The sequence below is a fragment of the Rhinolophus hipposideros genome, assembly GCF_964194185.1.
Source record: "Rhinolophus hipposideros genome assembly, chromosome: 22".
NCBI lineage: Eukaryota > Metazoa > Chordata > Mammalia > Chiroptera > Rhinolophidae > Rhinolophus > Rhinolophus hipposideros.
Genome location: NC_138068.1, coordinates 575,102 through 594,752, shown reverse-complemented (window position 1 = coordinate 594,752; position 19,651 = coordinate 575,102). Strand labels below are relative to the sequence as shown.

Genomic DNA, 19,651 nt, shown 5'->3' with positions numbered 1-19,651 from the left:
GCAGAGCCCAGAGGCAAGGGGGCAGCTGGGTGCCAGGACAGACGGGCGCCGGGCGCCTGGTTCTCACCCTGAGCTCTGAGCCCTTGGGGCCTGTTACCCATCCACTCCATTGCAGTGGGCTGGCACATTAGTGAGGAGTAAAGTAAAGGGAACTGGGGTCATTCACCCCTCAGTCCCCTGCTACACCTGTGCCCCACCCCCATCCTGAGCTTTACTCCTTCATAATGTGTTACAACCCTGGGCCCACCTGGGGCCGGTGGGGACAGTTAAATGTCTGCAGCAGCCACAACAGAAGCAGGAAGGACGTGCGGCTCCGTGCACCAGGAAGGGAAGCGAGGGGACACAGAGCAACACAGGAAACTGCCCATGTACAACCAAAGGAGGGGACAGACAGAGCCACTGCGAACCAGAGAGAGGGTGTGTGTGTGCATGTGTGTGTGCACGTGTGTGTGCACGTGCGTGTGAGACGCAGAACACAGCTGTGCTGACCTCCAGCGAGGCCATAGGTCCTGAATACCGACCAAAGGAGAAGGAGGCTTCCTTTGGGGAGGGGGTTTCTGTGTGACCACTGAGGTGTTCCCCGATGCCCATGAACAGGAAGGGCCACTGAAGGGCTCGGCAGATGTGTGGACGCTCACTCAGAACAAAGGTCCCAGCTGTCTGCCAGCTGTGGGGTCAGCTGCTGTGGACCTGCCAGGGTGCAGCTGAGCAGGATAGTGACGCAGACCATGGCCATGCAGCCCCCGCCTCGTTTGTGGCCTGGAGTCCCCCGCACAAAGCTCACTGCTCAAGCCTGGGGTGCAGGAGGACGCTGCTCCCAGTCTGGTGGGGGCCGCGCGAGCTGGCCAGGGCTGCATCTCAGTTTCCTTCCTGACCACAGGGCTGCCCTGACTGATGGGGGCAGGGGGCTCGGGTGATTTTTTTCTTTCTGTTGCATGAAGCAGAAGAGGGGTTCAGGCTTGGGTCAGCCATGGTGCAGCCCCTCATGCTTCATGCTGGGCTTCATGCTGGACTCATGCACGGAGGGGCGGCATGGGGGACCCTCAGGCTTCAAGCAGACACCAGTGGAGAATGGAGGGAGAGGATTCTCTGGCGTTTCTGCGCGTCCAGGTGCTCAGCGCCTTTGCCCCTGCCACATGACGGGCTGCCTGCATCGCTGGTCCCCATGGGAGCTGGGGCCAAGGGCTCAGCCTGAGAGGGTCCTCTGGGAGCCTGGGCCACCTCTTCCCCTAGGCCTCAGGCTGTTAACCCCCAGGTGACCAAACTGTCCTTCTGGCCCGCTCTCTGAGCGAACAAACGTGTGTGTCCTCTGCCCATGGTGACCCAGGAGGCCGGGGGTGCTCCGCGGACCAGCAGGAACTTTCCAGCTCACGGCTCTGAACCATCCCCAACAGGAGTGTCCAGAAGGGCAGCTTGGGTCTCAGGGCCCAGCGTCCTTGGGGCTGGGGGACATGGCAGGGCAGGGTACCCAGAAAATACCATCTGGGGCTGCCCTGGGTCAGGCCTGCTCCCCTGGGACCTCCTTTCTCCTGGGACAGCTGCCAGGTGAGACGCCCGGCACACAGACCTCCAGGACGCCCCGGGCCCCTCTGCGCCCCAGCTGTCAGCGCAGCCAGGTACATCTCTCCTCACCCTCAGATCTCTGCCCCGGGGGCTCCACTCTTCCTTCGCCAACCAGACCTGCTGGAGGAGTGGGATGGGTCACAGTATCCTCTAAATGGCCCCAGGACGAAGTCTGAGTGTGCTGACTCACCACCTAAGGGTGCCCTCACCTTGGCTCCCACCAGCTGGACGTCCGCATCGATAATTCTAGTTGCGACGCTGATGGTGGGAGACAGAGCACAGAGGCCCTGGGCTCTCCCTGGGCCCCCAACCCTCCTATTTATTCACAAGCGTTAAAGGGAAGAGAGGACACACGACCTGTTCAGACCTCACCACAGCCCTGGTCAACACCCCCTGTGGGTCTGAGAGCCGGTGGGTGCGGTATGGACACTGAGGTCCTCGAAACCCCACCAGTCCCCCCTGCACATCTGGACACAGTGCGTCCTTGTGGAGCTGACCCTCTGGTCTGCCCAGAGAGTCCCCACCCCTAGTGGCAGGAGGGCCCCCAACACAGCCCGCCTGGCCCTGCAGAGGGACGGCCTTCTCCCAGGCGTGGCTTTGTCAGAAGAGCAGTGCGGGTGCTGCCGTCATGTGGCCTGGAGCGCAGGGGTCTGGCCATTCCAGAGACAAGGCAGGAGAGGGTTGGCATCCTGACCTAGGTGAGTACTGGGGTGACTCTCTCGGAGGGGCCGTGGGTCCTTTGGTGGGGTACTTCTTGTGCCGGGGAGTTGAAGGGGGTGGGGGGCCCACAATCATATCTATCCTGGCGAGTAAACGAGAAAAAAGACACCAGCAAAAGGCTTTGTGAAGCAACATGAAGGGGGGCGGCTGGGAACTTGCAGAAACAGAAGGAACAACCCAGCATAAAGCCACAAGTGACACGTCTTACAACTCTGTTCTGCTCCGAACAACGCAGTGGACTCGCGTGATCTTCCCTGTGTTCAAGCGAGCACGGCCCGGGCGGCCGAGCCTGCCCGGCGAGCATGCACGTGCACGGGCGGTCACAGCGGGCACACAGCCGGGCCGGCTAAGAACAGCGCGAAGGACGGCCGGCAAGGGACAGACGGCCGGCTCCCTGCGTGTGCGCCTGGCTTGCTTTTCCCGACAGAAAGGGAAGGATACGGACAGTTGAGGACAGAAGACTGGTGAGCACAACAGCTGTGGCGACAGATGTGGAGGGGGGCCGGTAGGCAGGCGCTGGACTGTTCCCACACACGTGCACAGTCTGCTCACACGCACGCGTGCACTCACACACACCACTCACATGCACACACGTGCAGGCTCACACACTCGTTTGCACACACATAGCACAGATCTCATGGCTATTCTGGGAGGACCGAGCAATAGGCCTTCTGGCCTGAGCCTGGGTAGAGGAAAGCGTCACCCTCTGACCCCCGCCCCATGGGAGCAAGTTAAGGCCCAGAAAGACCCCTCCCCTGGCGTCCTGGAACAGGACAGGGGAAGTGCCCCAAGGGAGGGCACGCCAACTTCCTCAGAACGAGAGCTTCACTCCTGCCACGGGGCCGAGAGCTGGACTGTCCCCTGACCCCCAGGACTGTGCCCTGACTGTCCATGGCCCAGGTGTCCACAGAGGAGCCACCTTGTTTGAGGAACTGTGGGCAGGGATAGGGCTCCAACTGGCAGGAGCATGTGGCCATTTCAGGAGAGACCCACAACAGACATGTGGCCTCTTTATAAGCACCACAAACACATGTGTGTGCAGGGCTTGTTTATATATGTGGAGGGTGGGTGCCTACAAGCACACATGTACTTGGTGTGAGAATGTGTGTGATTTACGGGCACACACATGTGGCCATGTGACAAAGAACATGGCTATGCGTACACGCGTGTGCCGGCACACGTGTGCACACACGTGTTCATGGGTGTGCTGGTGTGTTACCTGGGCCCTTGCTCACATCTGTACACACGTGTACAGGTGACTCCTGGGGTGGGCACTGGAGACAGCAGTGTGTACTCTGTCGTTGCCCCGCCTTGGACACGCACCCGAGCCCCACTTCCTGCCCAGAAAGTGGGAGCCCAGTGTTGGGGGGGTGGACAAGCCCGCATCCAGGAAGAGGGGGTGCCACGTAGCATTGCTGCTGCTGAGGGAGCCACGATTCCCCACAGCTTAGTCTCTCACCAGAACTACTTGTCCCCAGCACACATGCACACACGTGCACATAAACATGTGTGACACATGGTACCCACAGCCCAGCACACACAGGCACAGGCACACAGCCATGTGTGTGCACATGTACATGCACATACACACGTGTACACTCATACATGTGTCCATTCACACGTGTGTGCAGTGTACACAGATGTTAGTGCACACACACACACACACACACACACTTGCCATCATAGTGTGGGCAGGAGGGGAGAGGAGGGAGACACAACAGAGACATGAAAACAAACAGCAGAAAGCCCCCGTGGGGCCAGTGTGGGGCTGCAGAGGTGGCCGCGAGCAGGGCTGTCCCCCATCCTGTCCACCGCCCACCTCTGGTGGGGAGCAAGCGAGCCCCCTCACTACGCCCATCTGTCTGACGCGAGTCACGCCAGTGTTGGCCGGGGAGGGCTGGCCTCCATATCCCGGGGGCTGGGCAGGGGGGTCTCTTGCCTTGACTGCAGGTTTTTAATGCGGGACAGCATGTCCAGGTGGCCGGCTGAGTACTGCTCGATCACGTCCATCACGTCGTAGGGCCGCAGGCTCTCCTTGAACTTCCGCTTGGACACCAGGAACCTCATGACACTGGACGGGGACGGGTGGAGGGCCATGAGCCCCGGGCAAAGAGCACTACAGGCCACACTCCAAGCAGGCCGGCTCTCGCATCCACCTACCTATGGCCCTCTCAGCGTCTCTGAAGGTGTCCACTGGACAACTGTTGCTATTATCTGGGCCACGCACCTACCACATACACCGGCCACTCTTGGGCTCGGCTGTTCAGGTGGACCCTCTTCCACTGGGACCCCCTGTAGGATGGCTCCTGGCTGTTCACTGACAGCCTCGGGAGCTCTATTCCCGAGACGGACCCGTGACCACTGTGGCAGGCGGTGCCTTTGAGCCACAGGGAACCGGGATGAAAGGTGTGTTAGCCACAGGGTGTCCCAGCGGAGCACGTGCCCTCACACCAGCCCCCAGAGACCTGGTCCCCAGGGGCAGAGTGGCCCCGCCCCTCGCAGGGCTCTGTGAGGGCGGCCTCGCCCCGACTCCACGCCACTCACCACACTGCTCGGATGCTGACTTTCAGGCCCGGGGTCAGGTCCTCTGTCACAAACTCGCAGTTACAACTCTTGTTGTCGTCCACGATGTCCTCCCCTGGGAGGCTTGCTTCTGGGTGGAAGGGATGCAGCCCATGAGGGGCCAGAGGGGAGTGGTTCTCGAACCCCATGGCACACGCACATCGGAGAGGGTGTCAGGGAACCTGTCAGGCTCTCCCGGCTCGCCCTATCTGGCACACGCGCTCTAGAACCCACCCCGTCCTTTCTCTGTGGCCCACGGGGAGAGTGATGTGAGGGTAAAAGGGTGTCCCTGGGAGCGGATGGACGGACAGACAGGGTGGGATGTACCCACACCCAGGAACGATGACGCCTCAGCCGAGCGCAGGAATGAAGTTCTCACCTACAGCACGACATGGGTGAGCCCGGAAAAGGCTCAGTGAGCAGAGCCGGACCCGAAAGCACAAACACTGTGTGTCACCGTGTCCAGACATAGAAGCAGAACAGCGGTGGCCGGGGGCTGGGATGATGGCTAATGGGGAGGGGCTCCTTTGAAGGGCGAAGTGCCCTGGGGCAGGATAAGGTGGTGGCTGCAGAACACAGGGCGTGTGCCCTGGACGCTCGCTCCAAAGTGGCTAATTGTATGTCACGTGACTTGTACCTCAATAGAAGAAAAGGGAAAAGCAGGTGCTGCCCTGGGACTGTCCCCTGGGGGCGCTGGGCCCGACCCACCTTCCGAGTTCTGCCGGGACGCGGCGCCCTTGACCCGGAAGGCCTGCCGTGCACGGCTGCGGTCTCCGAAGCTCCAGCTTTTCGGCACCTTGCTCGGACTGTCCTCCAGACTCTGGTCAGCGCTGGGCGACCGCCGCACGGGCTGGGCCTGCGGGGACCCCTTCCCCTTGGCAGCCATACCTCGGGGGCTGGAGAAGACACGATCTTTCAAACTGACCTTCTGACTGCTCCCACGAGGACAGACGGACAGACACACACAGGGAGACAGCAAGAGAAGTCACTCTGGACAGAACACTGGCACCTGTCATCTGCTCTCGGCCGATACACACCCTGCCCCAAAGAAACGCCCGCGGAGGGCAGCTACCGTGGGGTGGAGCCTGGGTGGGGAGGGAGGTCGCAGGGTGGGGAACACGGCCGTGGGTGGTCAGCTCCACCTCAGGCTCCTGGGCCGGGAGTTGGTCAGCAGACTCTTAAATCACTTTTGGCTGCCACCAAAAGAGACATTGCCCTATCAGGCCTCCCTCTCTAAGGTGACACCCAGGGCAAGACCTGTCCCAAAATGCCCAGCAGGTGTGGCTTCCTCCTGGACACCTCTGTGGGCGCCCGGCCACCCCCACAGTATTGCTGGCTGCCCCTCCACACCCTGTAAGTGCCCCACAGTCAGGAGGGGTGAGGTCTGTAGCTGACCTCTGGGCCCCTCTGTCAAGCCCCACAGAGCAGTGTGGCCTGGAGCAGGGGGACGAGAAGCATTCTGGAGGGTGGGGGCCAGCCCATCTCCCTCCACCCAGGCAGCACAGGTCCACACCTGTCCCCAGGACGCATCTGGGAACTGGGTGGGATGGAATGGGTGCAGCTGCACAGTCGGCCACCTCTTGGCTGTTACAGGCTGTCAAAGCCCTGGCCCGAGGCCACAGAGAGGGGGCGACCACAGCTGGCCAGCCACAGCCCTGCTAGGGTCCTTGGGCCTCCCTGTCCCCAGGTCTCTTGGTAACTGTGGAGATAGGACTGACCCTCTGGGCAGCAGCCAGGAGACAGGGGTGGGTGGCTATGGTCAGGGTACAGCCACTTGCTTCCTCTCACTGGGCCCGAGACAGGAGGCTCTTGCAAACTGTGAACCTATTCATGCCTCACCACATGCAGGAGGCATAGAACCTCCTAGAATGGCCTCTGAACAGGGCCCCTCACAGCCCCTGGGACCTGTGACAAACCTGCCCAGGGGGCTCGGTGGGACCCCTGCCATCACTGGGAAGACACCTTGCCTGCGAATCCGCAGACACCACCAACCCCACTCGGCTCCCCGGGGTCAGCTGCCTCCATTGGCCCCCACCGGGCCCCACAGCTGAGAAACCGTGCCCCTCAGACGGCGCAGAGATGACCAGCAGCAGAGAATAGGCAGCCCACCGTCCGCTCCACCTAACCTGGACAGCAAAGCCGGACCCACGCCTGTGCCTACCCCCCAGGCGGCTGAGACTGTCTGTGCTAGTTCAGGGGTCTCTGCGGGATGAAGAGAAAAGCCCCCCTGGCCTATGACTCTGAGGCATGAAGCCCCTGGGTGTCCTATGTCCCGTGACATAAGAATAGGCGTCAGCTTGCTTAGGACACCAGCCCCAAGCCTGTAACCACTGCACCCATTGTCGGGCTGGGGGGCACCGAGGGACCCTGGGAGCCAGGCACCGTGGGGACCTCTTACAAATGAGCTCTCCTCTGTTCTATTCCCAACAGAGACCACCAGCTCACCCAGGGAGACCATGAGAAGCGATGGCCCTACCAAGCTGGGATAGCTGGGGACCCCCGGCTGCACCTGCTGCCCCATGCAGCCCAAGGAGCCCCAGGGACTCGGCCCTACAAGGCTGCCCTCGAGGACAGACCCACAGGAAGGAGCCTTCCCTGGTCCAGCCTGGCCCCACCGTCCCCCAGCTCAGACAGGGGAGGCGCTGTCTGCAGAGGAGGACACAGTGTGGACACCTGGACAGCCGGTCGTCAATGCTCAGTGCCCACAGGCACTCACCCCACACCCCAGCCAGCCTGGACCTGTCCCAAGTCCAGGTACCCAAATGGCCAGTGGACCTGCAGGTGTGAGGGGGCCCTGCATCACCTTGCAAGCCAAGGACAGAAGCAAATGTGTGGGAGGGTCTCTGGCCTCCTGCCCCGGGTGGGGGAAAGAGCGGTGGCCGGGCAGCGCCCTGTATGACAAGGTATCCTGAGGTGTCTGCACTTTCACATTTGCCTGAGGCCAAGGAGCAATTAGGAGGAGAAACTGAGGTCCGCTCTCCTCCCCTGTGGCCACTCCCCCCACGCACACCTAGGGCAAAATTCTAAATATGGAGCCAGCTGTAAATTGGGACAGGGCGAAGGAAGGCCCCAGCTGAGATGGACCAAACACCCCCGGTCAGCACAGCTGGGGCCCAGCTCAGCGGGGTTGGAGCGGCATCCACAGAAAGCTGCCTGGCCACAGCCACGGATGGACCACGATGCCCAGGGAAAGTGGGAGGATGAAGTGGGACTCGTGCCTTGTGCACAGCAGGATGGGACTTGGCCCAGATTCCTGGCCCTTCTGGTCCCCACGCACCCCCATCACAGCACCTGACCCGAGGGACCGGCCTGTGGCCAGAAGCACAATGGACACGAGCTCTGGGAAAGCAGGACAGCCTCTGTAGGCCCAGATGGTCCCTCCTGGGGCTGCGAGTCCCCACACAAGCCCAGATCCGGGAACACACAGGGATGTGGACGGGCCCCTGAGCCTCTCTCCGGGTGCAGAGGGATTCAGACCATGCACGGACACAGGGGCACACGCATGCCGCCCGGGCCTGGCCCTGCAGCACGGCCCCTGGTGCCTGCCACGCGGCACCACTGCCTCCACGGCCAGCACCGACCACATGCCATGACAACAGGACAGGTGAGCAGCTGCCCACACATTACAGGGCTGCACCGGGCAGGGCGTGAGGCGGGCAGGAGGGAGAGGGGTGTGGGCAGCACCCAGAGCAAGCAGGAGGACAGACGCTTCCACACACCCGACAGCAGACAGTGGACGGGAGGGAGGAATGGTGCAGGCAAGGGGCCCCAGGTGCAGGGGTGGGTGGCGTCTCCAGCGTCCGGTTTCTGGTTTGCCCTAAGCCAGGTCCGCACTTGGGAAGGGGAGCCGGGGACGCCTGGCTTCCTGGTGGATCTGACGTATAAGGGCTGTGAGGAGCCCAGCACACAGGGCGGAGCTGCCTCCGGCAGGTGGGCGGGCGAGGCAGCCAGTTAAGGGGCAGCTGTCCTCGGGTGCCTAGTAGAGGTGCTAGATTGATGCCTGGAGAAAAGGCTCACCGAGCAGTTGGGACCCGGGGCCGTGCCTTTTCTGGGTTTCAGAGCCTTCTGCTTGGAGTGGGCATCCTTTGGTGCGGAGAGAAAAGGGTGCTGGAATCAGGGGCAACCTAGCACTCCCCCGTGAGCAGCCAATCAGAATTGGGGCCCAGGAGCTGGGCCTCTCCCTGGCTCATCTAGAACCTCTACTAAGCAGAGTGTTTGGAGCAGAGCAGCCGTGCAGCAGTGGTCGTCCGTGCGACGCATTGCGGTACCTAGAATATCCAGGGCAGCATCCACACAGGCCCTCTCTGCACGGTCTGCCTTTACTGGAAATGAGGAGAGCACAGTTAGTCCCCAGGCACCCGCAGCAGGACACGGCCAGAGGGAGCCTGGGCCGGCCGGCCAGTGAACAGGAGGCGCAGGGAACCTGGGGTGCCACACCCCCTGGGGCAGCTCTGGGTGCAGGGCCCCAGCTACAGCGCTCGCGGCTGAGCCAGGGCAGCCAGGAGGCTGCACATAAAGTCTTCTGCCGGCCTGGAAAAGAAAAGAGCGCCCTATTTTTGGAGAAAAAAGAAATTCCCTGTTTTTTCCTCCAAAAATACCTTTTCCTTTCAGAGTTCGAGTTCGGGGCCACGTCTTTTTAAAGATGTATTATTTTTTGCTATATTCATGCGAACAAAAAAATAATACATGGGCTAAGACTTTGCAAAAGGCTTGTTCTAGATGGACAGGGTTCCAGAAAGCACACATTTTGGGGAGGAAAACGTGCATTTTGGCTTCACAAACCAATCGCCGAGGTTTCGCCGAGCCCAGCCAGCTGCCCGATCAGAAGTGGGCCTCAGTTTACCCAGGAAGCACTGGCTGCCTCTACCTGGAGGGAAGCTAAGGAGAAGGGGGTTTGGGGGCTCCTGGATTTAAGAGGATGGCAGAAGTCAGTTCATCTTGGGTCCCACAAAAATCCGCCTCAGTGAGCAGAGGTGGACCTGCCAGGCGGTTCTGCAGGAAGCGGTCGATCCGCCAGAGGTGGGCACACCCAGGCCTCCGCGGCTGAAGACTTATCTCTGCCCCAGAATGTGCACACTCTTAAGCAAAACTGAAAGCAGCATACAAGACCTAGAGAAAGGCTTGGTTCTCCTGGAGCCTCTCCCTCCCCATGCCCTTTTGCAGCGTTTGCCTGAGATGGTAGTTCTCAACCTGTGCTCCTGAGGAACCCCACTCACAGGAACCAGCTCCAGGAGGGAGGTCCACATGTTCGTTGTAAACACTGGTGGCACCTGCTCGTGTCCAGGCGCCTCTCTCCACTCACTAATATGGGACAAGCCTAGCTAACGCCAACGAGCCAGCAGGTCAAGCGTTCTCGGAGCCCCTGCTGCTGCTGGCCCTCCCCGAGTCTCCTTCCAAGGAGGACCCCCGCGTGCCCCGTGCCCTGTGAGCTTGCTCCCTGTGGTCCTGCCCTGTCACTTCAGCAAAGAACAAGACTCTGGGTGGCTTGACCCTGGTGGGAGGGGGTTGGGATCCAGCTGTCCTGGCGACTGCACCCACATGGGACAAGCCTCCCTGTGACCTCCCACCCGCAGATCTCATGGCTCGCAGAAGCCCCTCAAATTTGGGGCAAACGTGTCAGCCACAGGTCCACCAAAGCCCGGGGGGCAGTTATAGATGAGGACCCCTCAGCCAGCTCCTCCTGGGGTCCCAGGCCTGTGTGCAGCCCCCGTCCTCACCTGGAGGCCCCTCCCTCTAGGAAGGAGAATGGTGTGGGGCCGTCTTGCCTCCAGCTCCTTTGAAAGGTCCCAGCTTTGCCCAGCCCCCAACCAGCTGTGTTCCTGCAAACTCCCAGCACAGTCGTCTGCTCTGAAAGCACCTCCCAGGGCCCGTGGTCTCCACACGTGTGGCACGGTCTGGTATGGTGACCACCCCATGCCTGGCTCCTGAGCACGTGAGACTGAGGGGTGGCTCGTCAACAATTTTGTTTCAATGAAAATTAAGCAGCCACACGTGGCCAGTGGCTCCTGTATGGTGCAGCAGAGCCTGAGGCTCTGACAAAGCTGGGGGAGGTGAGCCACTGCTTTGGGGGTCCTTGCACCCCTCGCACCCCCTGGAGCTCCCTCTGGGCTCCAGGCCGGTGCTGGGGTATTCCTGCTCACAGCAGCCAACCAGAGTGTCGCCCTATCTGAGAGCTGCTGGCATCCAGCCCAGGGCGCCCGGGCCCGAGAGGGTGAAAGAGGCACCACAGACACTCACCAAGACCAGACTGGACAGACATGCCTGCAACAGGAGGGGCCCACACAGACAAGGGCGCAAAGCGGCTGGGGGCTGGGGGCAGTCAGAAACGGGGAGGCACGAAGGGCAGGTGAGGGACACCCGGGCATCACAGCCCGAGACCCGTGGCTGCCCCAGGCCCCGGCCCCAGCCCCAGCGCAAACAGCCTTGGTCTGGTGCCAGCACAGCCATGGCGTGTGCCACCATGAGCCAGGCCCGGAGGCGTCTCACAGGAGCTGAGTGAGTGTCCTTGCGTCCATCTGCGCTTTATAGTACAGGATCCTCTGGCCGGGCAGCCCAGGGCCGCCCACCCTTTCCTGGGTACAAGTGACAGAACAATTTCCCACATGCCTACTATGGTGCTAAAAAGCGGTGTCTGTGGCTGCCCCAGGTGAGGGGACAGAAACGCTGGCCTCAGTTACCTGGCTGACAGGTGTGCCTCCCAAAATGAGGCTGGGCCAGCCTGGCTCTGGGGGAAGCCGCTGGGTCACAGGTGGGCGGGACACATGACACACAGGGAGGACACGAGGATTGGTGTACGGGAAGCAGGGAGCATACCGCAGAGCCCGGGGGCAGGGGTCCCGTGTGTCCTCACCTTGAGTCCTGCTTTCAGGGTCTGCCACCTCATCCCCAAAGACAGAGCGCACGTGAAAGGGGCCCAGGAAGGGCAGTGACATGAATAAAGGCACTTGGGGGCAGGCGAGATTTCCAGATTGGGGGAGGGGAGGGCAGGAAAGGAGAGAGAGAGAGAGAGGCTGAGACGAGAGCATTGCTGGGGGCCAGAGTCAAGTCAGGCCGAGAGCATAAGGAGCCGCCTCGCCAACGCCACAGGGGCCTCTGATGGAAGGTGGGCAGGTAGGGGGGGCAGTGCTTCAGGCCACAGAGACTGGCCCACCTCCCCGGGGCTCAGGCGCACAGGGGCAGACGCAACATGATGGGAACTGATAAGTGGGGACACCCCTTGGGGTGCCCGGCCGTGCTAGGCAGGCGTTTTCCACTCCACCCTGAGGACAGCCATGCCGTCAGCTACCCTTGCAACCCCATTCTGTCGATGAGAACAGAGGGGGCTGCACCCACGAAACCAACTCTGGTCCAGTGTTCATTTTCTTAGCCTCTTTGAGGGGTCCCATCATTGCTGTTCAGGGCAGAAGCAGTGCCCATCTTTTCAATTCCAGGTACAAGCCGGCATTCCCTTTTCGGGGATCTGGGGACAGAGGAGTGCGCCCTTCTCCGATGGATGGAGTGGGTCATCTCCCCCACCTGAGCAGCCAGCTGAGCTGCCTCTGGTTCAGGAGGGTACTAACAAAGGGCGGCGTCTCTGGCGGGAGGTCCAGGGGACCAGTCTCACTCTGCAGCGTGTGGATGAGGCACTGGGGGATCCCAGAGCTCAGAGAACTCAGCCAGTGTCAGCCACGTAGGCTGGAGTTAATCAGACTTGACCTTTGTGACATGATCTGGATTTTCTTTTTAATGCCAGGAGAACGGTAGACTGCCATTACCCGCCTCTCCGCTCACAGCCTGCAGAGTCCCTGCTTGGGGTCTCTAATCTGCTTGCTGCAAACAGAACGGTGGGGGCCTGCAGCCCCCCAGGACAGGAGACCCTGCTCAAAAGAGGAACCCCCTGCCACTCCCTTCAGAAACTTCAAAAAACCAGTACCGCCATCCAGGCAGTGAGGAGCCTCCTCAGAGGGCCCCCCTCCACCGTCGGACCCTGACCCAGAGAGGGAGGGAGACACCCCTGGGTTTCTCACCCAGCCCTCCTCCCTCTCAGAAATCCCTGCCTTAGGGGCCCCGGGGCTGCTCTCACAGGGGACACAGGAAACCGATTTAGGGGCCCACATCACCTCCAGGCAGGGGTCCGGACACACAGCCCCACATGGGAGCTCCCACAGGGCCCCGCAGCAGCCCGTGCTTCCCTGACGACATGTGGTGCACACACGGGAGGCAGGCGGGCACTGACCTGGGAGACGGCTCCGGCTGTGGCTCCTTCCTTCAAACAGAAGCGACAAAACTGTCAGCAGCTGACTCTACCAGGCCGCCCCACCTAGGGACCACTGGGCAGGGCACTCCAACGTGGCCAGGCCGTGGCCGGCCTGTGTGGGGCCTCCTGCTACTGTCTGCCCCTGCCCAGCTCTCGTGGGCAGCAGGGCCCCTCGGTTGGACGAAGACACCTGACCCCCAGGGAGCCCCAGCCTGGAACCCCTCCTCTGACCTGAAGGTGAGTCCGGATTTACTCTTGAGGTTCCGGAGCAGCTCCAGCTGATTGAGCGGCGGGATCAGTCTGGGGGGGGAGCAGAGGCCGTGAGCTCCCGCCCACCTGGCCCCAGGGGACACGCCACCCAGCTCTCACCAGCCTCTGCATGCAGGAACCTGCTGTGTTAATGCCCAGGGGACACGGGGTGTGGCCTGTTGGGGCAGGAAGACCTGGGGCACCGTCTGCCGTGTCTTGGTTGCCCCTCTCCTGGGGCTTCAGCCCTGGATGTGGGCAGTGACCAGCACGCCCTGCAGCAGTGTGTGAATGGTACACAGGCTGTCCATCAATGGGTACCCCACCCCTGACCGCATGGAGCCCGTGGAGCAGGGCACTGGAGGACTGGCAGGGGCAGGGAGCCATGCACCCCTCCCCCTTCCCAATCCCTGCAAACACAGCACCCCGACACATTTAGGCTCTCAGACCCTGTCTGCAGAGTCCAGTGGGGCCGAGTCATGGAGGGGCTTCACTGCACTGCAGACGAGTCGCCTGGATGGAGACCCACCTTTGCTCCGAGGCCCCTCCCCCCAGATCCAGTCACACCACCCGGGACACCCTCACACCCGGCCTATCTGTGGGCCCGGCATTCAGCCGTTGCAGCCACCTTGGTCACCGGGCAGCTCCAGGCAGGACTTCCACGGAAGCAAGCCGAGAGTAGAACCAAGACCCCGCCTTGAGGCCAGGACAGGAATCTGTAGCCCGAGGAGGTCCCTGGGGAGCCCCAGGCTCCCCCACCTCCCAGAAGAGGACCTGGAGCTTCCTCGCCACCCCCCACTCCTGGCCACTTCCTGCCCTCACACTTTTACACCTTCTTTTAAGGAGGAAACAAACACCCCTCACCCTGCTTGATCCGAAGCCCTGGTCTCTCCTTCCTGACCCAACCTCTCCCCACCCACTGTGACACCCCACCTCATCCTGCAACACCCCCACCCATTGGGACACCTCCACCCCTTATGACACCCTCACCTGCTGTAACACCCCACCCACTGTGACACCCCCACTCTGTTCTGTGACACCCCATCCCACTCTGTGACACCTCCACCCACTTAATAACCCCACCCACTGTGACACCCTCACCCTGCTCTGTGACACCCCTACCACATTGTGACACCCCCACTCAGCCTGCTGGAGCCCCAATCACTTCCTTAAACCACACTCCAAGACCCTCACCGAGCCCCCGCCCCCCAACCCTGTCCTCAACCTCCATCCTGCTGGACCCTGGGGACCCCTGACCCCCACAAGCACCTCTCGGCCCTTGTCCAGCACTGTGTCCGAACCTCTCCTTGTCTAGCCACACAGGGTCCACCCCAGCCCCTCCCATGGTCTCCTCCTGGGCCTGGCCCTCCCCTCCCATGTTTCACCGACACTCTCTGCCTCCAGGCACAGCTGGAGCCTACCTCACCTGGACGGCCACCACCCTCAGTGTGACCCGTCCTTGTCATCTCATGCTCAAATACTCAGGGCTCCCCATTGCCTCCAAAATACAGGGGTCCTGGACCTCATGGCTCCCAGGGCCCTGACGGTGAGCCCACTAGTCCTTGCTTTGCACACGCCCCTCCCTCCACCCAGGCCTGGCCAGTCACTGCTCCACAAATGCTGGGGAAGAGTGTCCTGTGAGTACTATCCGTCCTGCCCGCCCCTTCCCCCAGGGCTGACCTGCCCTCCTGGGTCAAGACCAAGCAGGAGGCCCAGGCAGACGGTCTCTCATGCCATGGGCAGCAGAGTCCCCAGGACTGCACTTCGGGGCAGAGTGGCTGCCCCAGCCCCCTTGACCACCCACCCACAGGCCTGGAGCAGAGACCCTGGGACAGCCCTCCCCCCTCGGCCCCCACACACGCAGGTCCAAGGTTGGGGACACGCAGGTAGAATATCATGGCCTGGAATACACAGCAGCAGGGGACAGCACAGGCGGGCAGGGGTGTGCACACACCACACACAGGGACACACACACACATAGCCTATCCCCTCCCAGGGCTGTCAGTCATGGAGGACAAGGGCCAACAGGAACAGGGACACATCGGGGGGCATCCACCAGGGAGAGCAACGGCTGGCCTGGGGGTCAGCCGGCTCCAGGACAACTGCAGCCACCCAGGCCTGGCAGCACAGGGAGGGCATCTCTGGTGAGCTTGGGGAACCTGGGCTGCTGGAGTAGATGAAGGGGCACCTCCCGGGTCTCGAAGTCCGTCAGGGCATGAAGCAGGGGCTCCCCAACTGCCCAGGCAGCCTGGAGCCGTGGGAGTCCTGGGTCCACAGCCAGGGAGGGGGACATGCTCCCATCGCCACCTCCTCTGAGTGAGGCCTCTGGGGTCACTGGTAGAAGGTAGGTGGGTTCTGGGGGCAGAGATGCCCGTGGGCACGCAGGTCCCACCCGCCAACAGACATGGCCCTGGCCCGCCCAGTATGGCACCTTCCAGGAGGGGAGCTAACTTTCGAACACGGTTCCCACACAGGGTGCACAAAAGTATGAGTAGCCCCTGGAGGTGCTGAGAAAGCTGCTGCGCAGGTCCCCCAGCTCTGCCAGCACAGGGAGAGGGCTGTGCAGGTCCCCCAGGACAGTCCCAGGGCGCCACAGGGAAGGAAAGGGCCACCGAGAACTGCACTGTGCATGGGTGAAACTTCCTATAGCAGTCAGTGCCCCCAATCTGAGCAGATGACCCGTTTCCTCTCTTTGGGAGACAATTAAAGGTACAGCAGGAGAGAGCCCTATGCAGACACAGCGACCAGAAACTCCTCCCAGGGCCTGCATCTCCCTCCCACTGCTATGGGAAGATGGGGACGTCTAACCCACAGGTGGGGGCCCCATGCAGGCCAAGGCAGAGGCTGGGTGCAGAGCGGAGCTGCCTGCCAGGAGCCGGGGGCTCCACTGGGGTGTCCCCCGAGTTGGCATGTGGAAGCCCCCATCTCCACCTCTGCACTGTGCATAAGTGGGCCCCTGGGGTGGGAGTGGAGGTGCAGGGGAGGGACCCCAGCCACAGACACAGCAGGAAGCAGGGCAAGGGACAGCAGACCACCTGGGACTGAAGGAGCCAGCACACGAAAGCAGTAAGAAGGGTGGCGGGGACAATCGAGAAAGGTCCTCAGGGGAGGTAAGGAAGGTGAACTCCAGGCAGGGGCAGGGTTACAAGTGCAGTGGCCTGTCTCTGGGCAGGGTCCGCAGGCTGGGACAGGGGTGCAGGCTGCTTGGAGGGGTGGCCGCTGGCTCTGCAGACCAGGGCGGCCCCGTGACAGTCACAGAGGACAGGACCACACCACACACTTTCTGTCCCATGCATTTCCTACCTGGAGGCCCCGTAGGTTTGAGCTTGCGAGCTTTCAAGTGTTTTCACACACACACACACACACACAAGGGAAAAGAATAGAAATTTTAAAAGAACGGGATAAGAAAAAGAAAATGAAAAAAAAATAGTCGAGGAGAGTGGGGGGAACAACAGAACAAAAAAATTAGCACGAGGGTCAGTCCTGCTGTGGCCGGGAGGGCTGGGAGCCCAGTGCAGGGGGCTCCAGATGGATGCTGATGGGGGTGGGGGCACCCTCTTCCCAGGTGACAAACCCCCACACAGGCAGGTGGCAGGTGGGGCTGGCCTCTGGCCTGCCAGGCCATCACTGACTCCAGCCTCAGGAGGACCCTGCCCAGCCTGTTGTCAGGTGAGGGCTCCATGGGTGGAAACTCCCAGGGGTGTATGCAGGGATCCTCACCCTGTAGGGTGGAGCGGAGGCCGGCAGGGTGGCGCCCACCCACCCAAGGGCAGATGTCAGGTGACCCCCATCCGCCGTCCCCTGAGACCTCATTCTAAGCAAGAGCCAGGCACAGACAAATCCTGAGAGCGGCCACACTCTCGTCCCAGCTGCCACCTGCCCTTGCCTGGAAAGCTACGTGCTGACCACATGGCCTCCGCCAATGGCCCCCTAGAGGCCTCCCATTCCTTCTCAACCACCTGAGGGCACCTGGGGTGTCTGTCCTGTTGGGGAAGCCTGGAAGCCCAGGATGTACGGGTCTCCTGGTCCTAGAGCCTCACTGCAGGCTGGGGTCACTCTCCTTCCCCCACGCAGAGACGCTGGTCCTCATGGGAGGACAGAGGGTCAGGGTGATCCTTCTAAAGAGTGGGGGCCATTTACCTCGAGCTCTCTGGGGGGGGCCTGTCTTCGCAGTGCCCACATCTCAGTGCCCCCCATCTAGGAAGCTAAGCAAGGGGGATGGAGGTGAAAATAAAGCCACGAGCTATGAAACAAAGAGCAAAATTAACATCAAAATAAACCACACATAGAGCTCCTTTTTGAAAAATACATACATTTCAAAGAAAAAGAAACAAAACAAAAATAATCAGTCAAAATAATGAACAAAAGATGGGGTTTCAGAACAGACGGGAAGTGACGGGCCGTGAGGCGTGGTGGCTTGGGGCCGTGGCAGTGGTGGTACCTGTACATGGGCACGGTGACCGTGCGCTCGTAGTACTGCCACGTGGAGTGCAGGTCCGTGCGCGACAGGTTGGTGGCATAGAACCTCCAGGCAGACTGTGGGGAAGAGACGCCGACAGGATGGGCTGCGGGGCCAGGACTGAGGGCCCCTCCCGCCTCTGCAGGGGCCCGGGCACCTCTCCTGCCCCCACAGCCTCCGCCACCCTGCGTGAGCACCCATCACGGGCAGGAGGAGCACAGAGGGAGTCTGTTCCTTTCCTGGTCATCTTTCCTGATGCCTGGCAGTGATAATCTGGCCTCGCGGTCACCTCCTGCCTCCCCGCCTTGAGGGCATGTTACACTGGCCCTTGAGACCTCAGGAGCTGGGGACAGGGGACACAGGCCTCCATCCCCCCAGCGTGGCAGCCACAGCCAGTGAAGGAGTGAAACTGAGCACAGTGCAGGGTTCTGGCCAGCTGTCCACCCATCCTCCACCTGGCCAGGCCTCCATTCCCAATGTGCGTGTGGTAAAATGCACATGACAAGAGTCACTACTGGGGGGTGACTGGTTAGCTCAGGTGTTTGGAGCGTAGTACTAACACCAAGGTCGCGGGTTTGATCCCCGCATGGGCCCCTGTGAGCTGCGCCCTCCTTAAAAGTCAACTATGCCTTTGTAAAACATTAAAAAAAAGAGCCGCCATTATTGTGCAGCTGTCACCGCTATGTCGTGGCCCATTCTCATCACCTCACAGTGCAGGGCCCCCCACCCCCGTTGCTTCCCCGCTCCCAGGGCCCTGGCAACCACCAGTCTGCATGGCCCCCATGGACATGCCTAGTGTACACACTCCCGGCCACGATCACATCATACACAGCCTCCGCGCTGGCTTCTCTCCCTTGGCATGTCCCCAAGCCGTCCACACTCAGTGCGTGTCAGCACTTTTTGTCTAAGGCGGAACAATATTCAGCTTACTGGGTAACACCGCCTTCATCCTCTGATGGACATGTGAGCTGTTTCCACCCTTTGGCTGTTGTGAATCGTACCGCTACAAACATTAGTGCGAAAGTTTGGCTTGAACACCTGTTTTAAATTCTTTGGGGTATATACTTAAAAGTGGGATTGCCACGTCACATGCTAATATTTAATTTTCTAAGAAGCCACTGAACTGTTGTCCACAGCGGCTGCACTATTTCATGTCCCCACAAGCAGTGAGTGAGGGCTCCATGTCTCCACGTTCTTGTCTACACTCTTCTATTTTCATTTTTACTTTTTTAATTTTAGTCATCCAGGTGGATATGAAGTGGTCTCTCATGTTGGTTTTGATGTGCACTTCCCTGATGAGTAATGACGTTGAGCATATTCTCACGTGCTTCTTGGCCATTTGCTTATCTTCTTTGGAGAGATGTCTACTGAAGTCCTGTACCTATTTCTTACCTGGCTTTGTTTTTTCGTTGTCAAGCTGTAAGAGTCCTATACACATTTTGGTTACCAGACACTTATCAGATATGTCTTCTCCTATTCTGTAGGTTGTCTTTTTCACCCTATAGTGTCCTCTGATGCACAAAAGTTTTTAATTTTGATAAAGTCCTATGTATCTACAGTATATTTTTGTGCTTTTGGTATCATTTCTAAGAAATCAAGGTCATGGAGATTTACACCTATGCTGGGGGTAACACTGGGTTTGGAGTAAAGGACATGTCGCTTACAGGAGTCTGGCAGTGCCCACACTGGACCCGTCTGGACCCAAACATTCGTTGCCCTTCCCTGATCTCTAACCAGGTCCTCAACACACGCACTGGATTTCCCACGCCTGACACATCCCCTCCTGCAGAGGGACAAGGGTGCGTCCACAGACAGGAACAACATCGAGCAGAGCTCTGCTGCTGGACACGGTGGGACCAGGCCAG

At 60.6% G+C, this 19,651-nt stretch overlaps 1 protein-coding gene across 13 annotated transcripts in view; it reads right to left on the bottom strand.

Moving 5' to 3' along the window:
* The window catches only part of KCNQ2 (potassium voltage-gated channel subfamily Q member 2), a 46,505-nt gene that overhangs the window by 6,536 nt on the left and 20,318 nt on the right, over positions 1-19,651 (bottom strand). Inside the window, exons 8-16 of one of the 13 annotated variants that reach the window (XM_081033527.1) lie at positions 17,769-17,863; positions 16,631-16,660; positions 13,313-13,381; positions 13,061-13,090; positions 9,114-9,167; positions 5,554-5,777; positions 4,828-4,936; positions 4,223-4,354; positions 2,258-2,365 (exon numbers count right to left, since the gene is read on the bottom strand). In XM_081033527.1, the coding sequence (XP_080889653.1) occupies positions 2,258-2,365; positions 4,223-4,354; positions 4,828-4,936; positions 5,554-5,777; positions 9,114-9,167; positions 13,061-13,090; positions 13,313-13,381; positions 16,631-16,660; positions 17,769-17,863 (851 nt within the window). The remainder of the gene's footprint in view (positions 1-2,257; positions 2,366-4,222; positions 4,355-4,827; positions 4,937-5,553; positions 5,778-9,113; positions 9,168-13,060; positions 13,091-13,312; positions 13,382-16,630; positions 16,661-17,768; positions 17,864-19,651) is intronic. The other 12 variants (XM_081033532.1, XM_081033534.1, XM_081033538.1 and 9 more) reach the window with 12 other exon arrangements.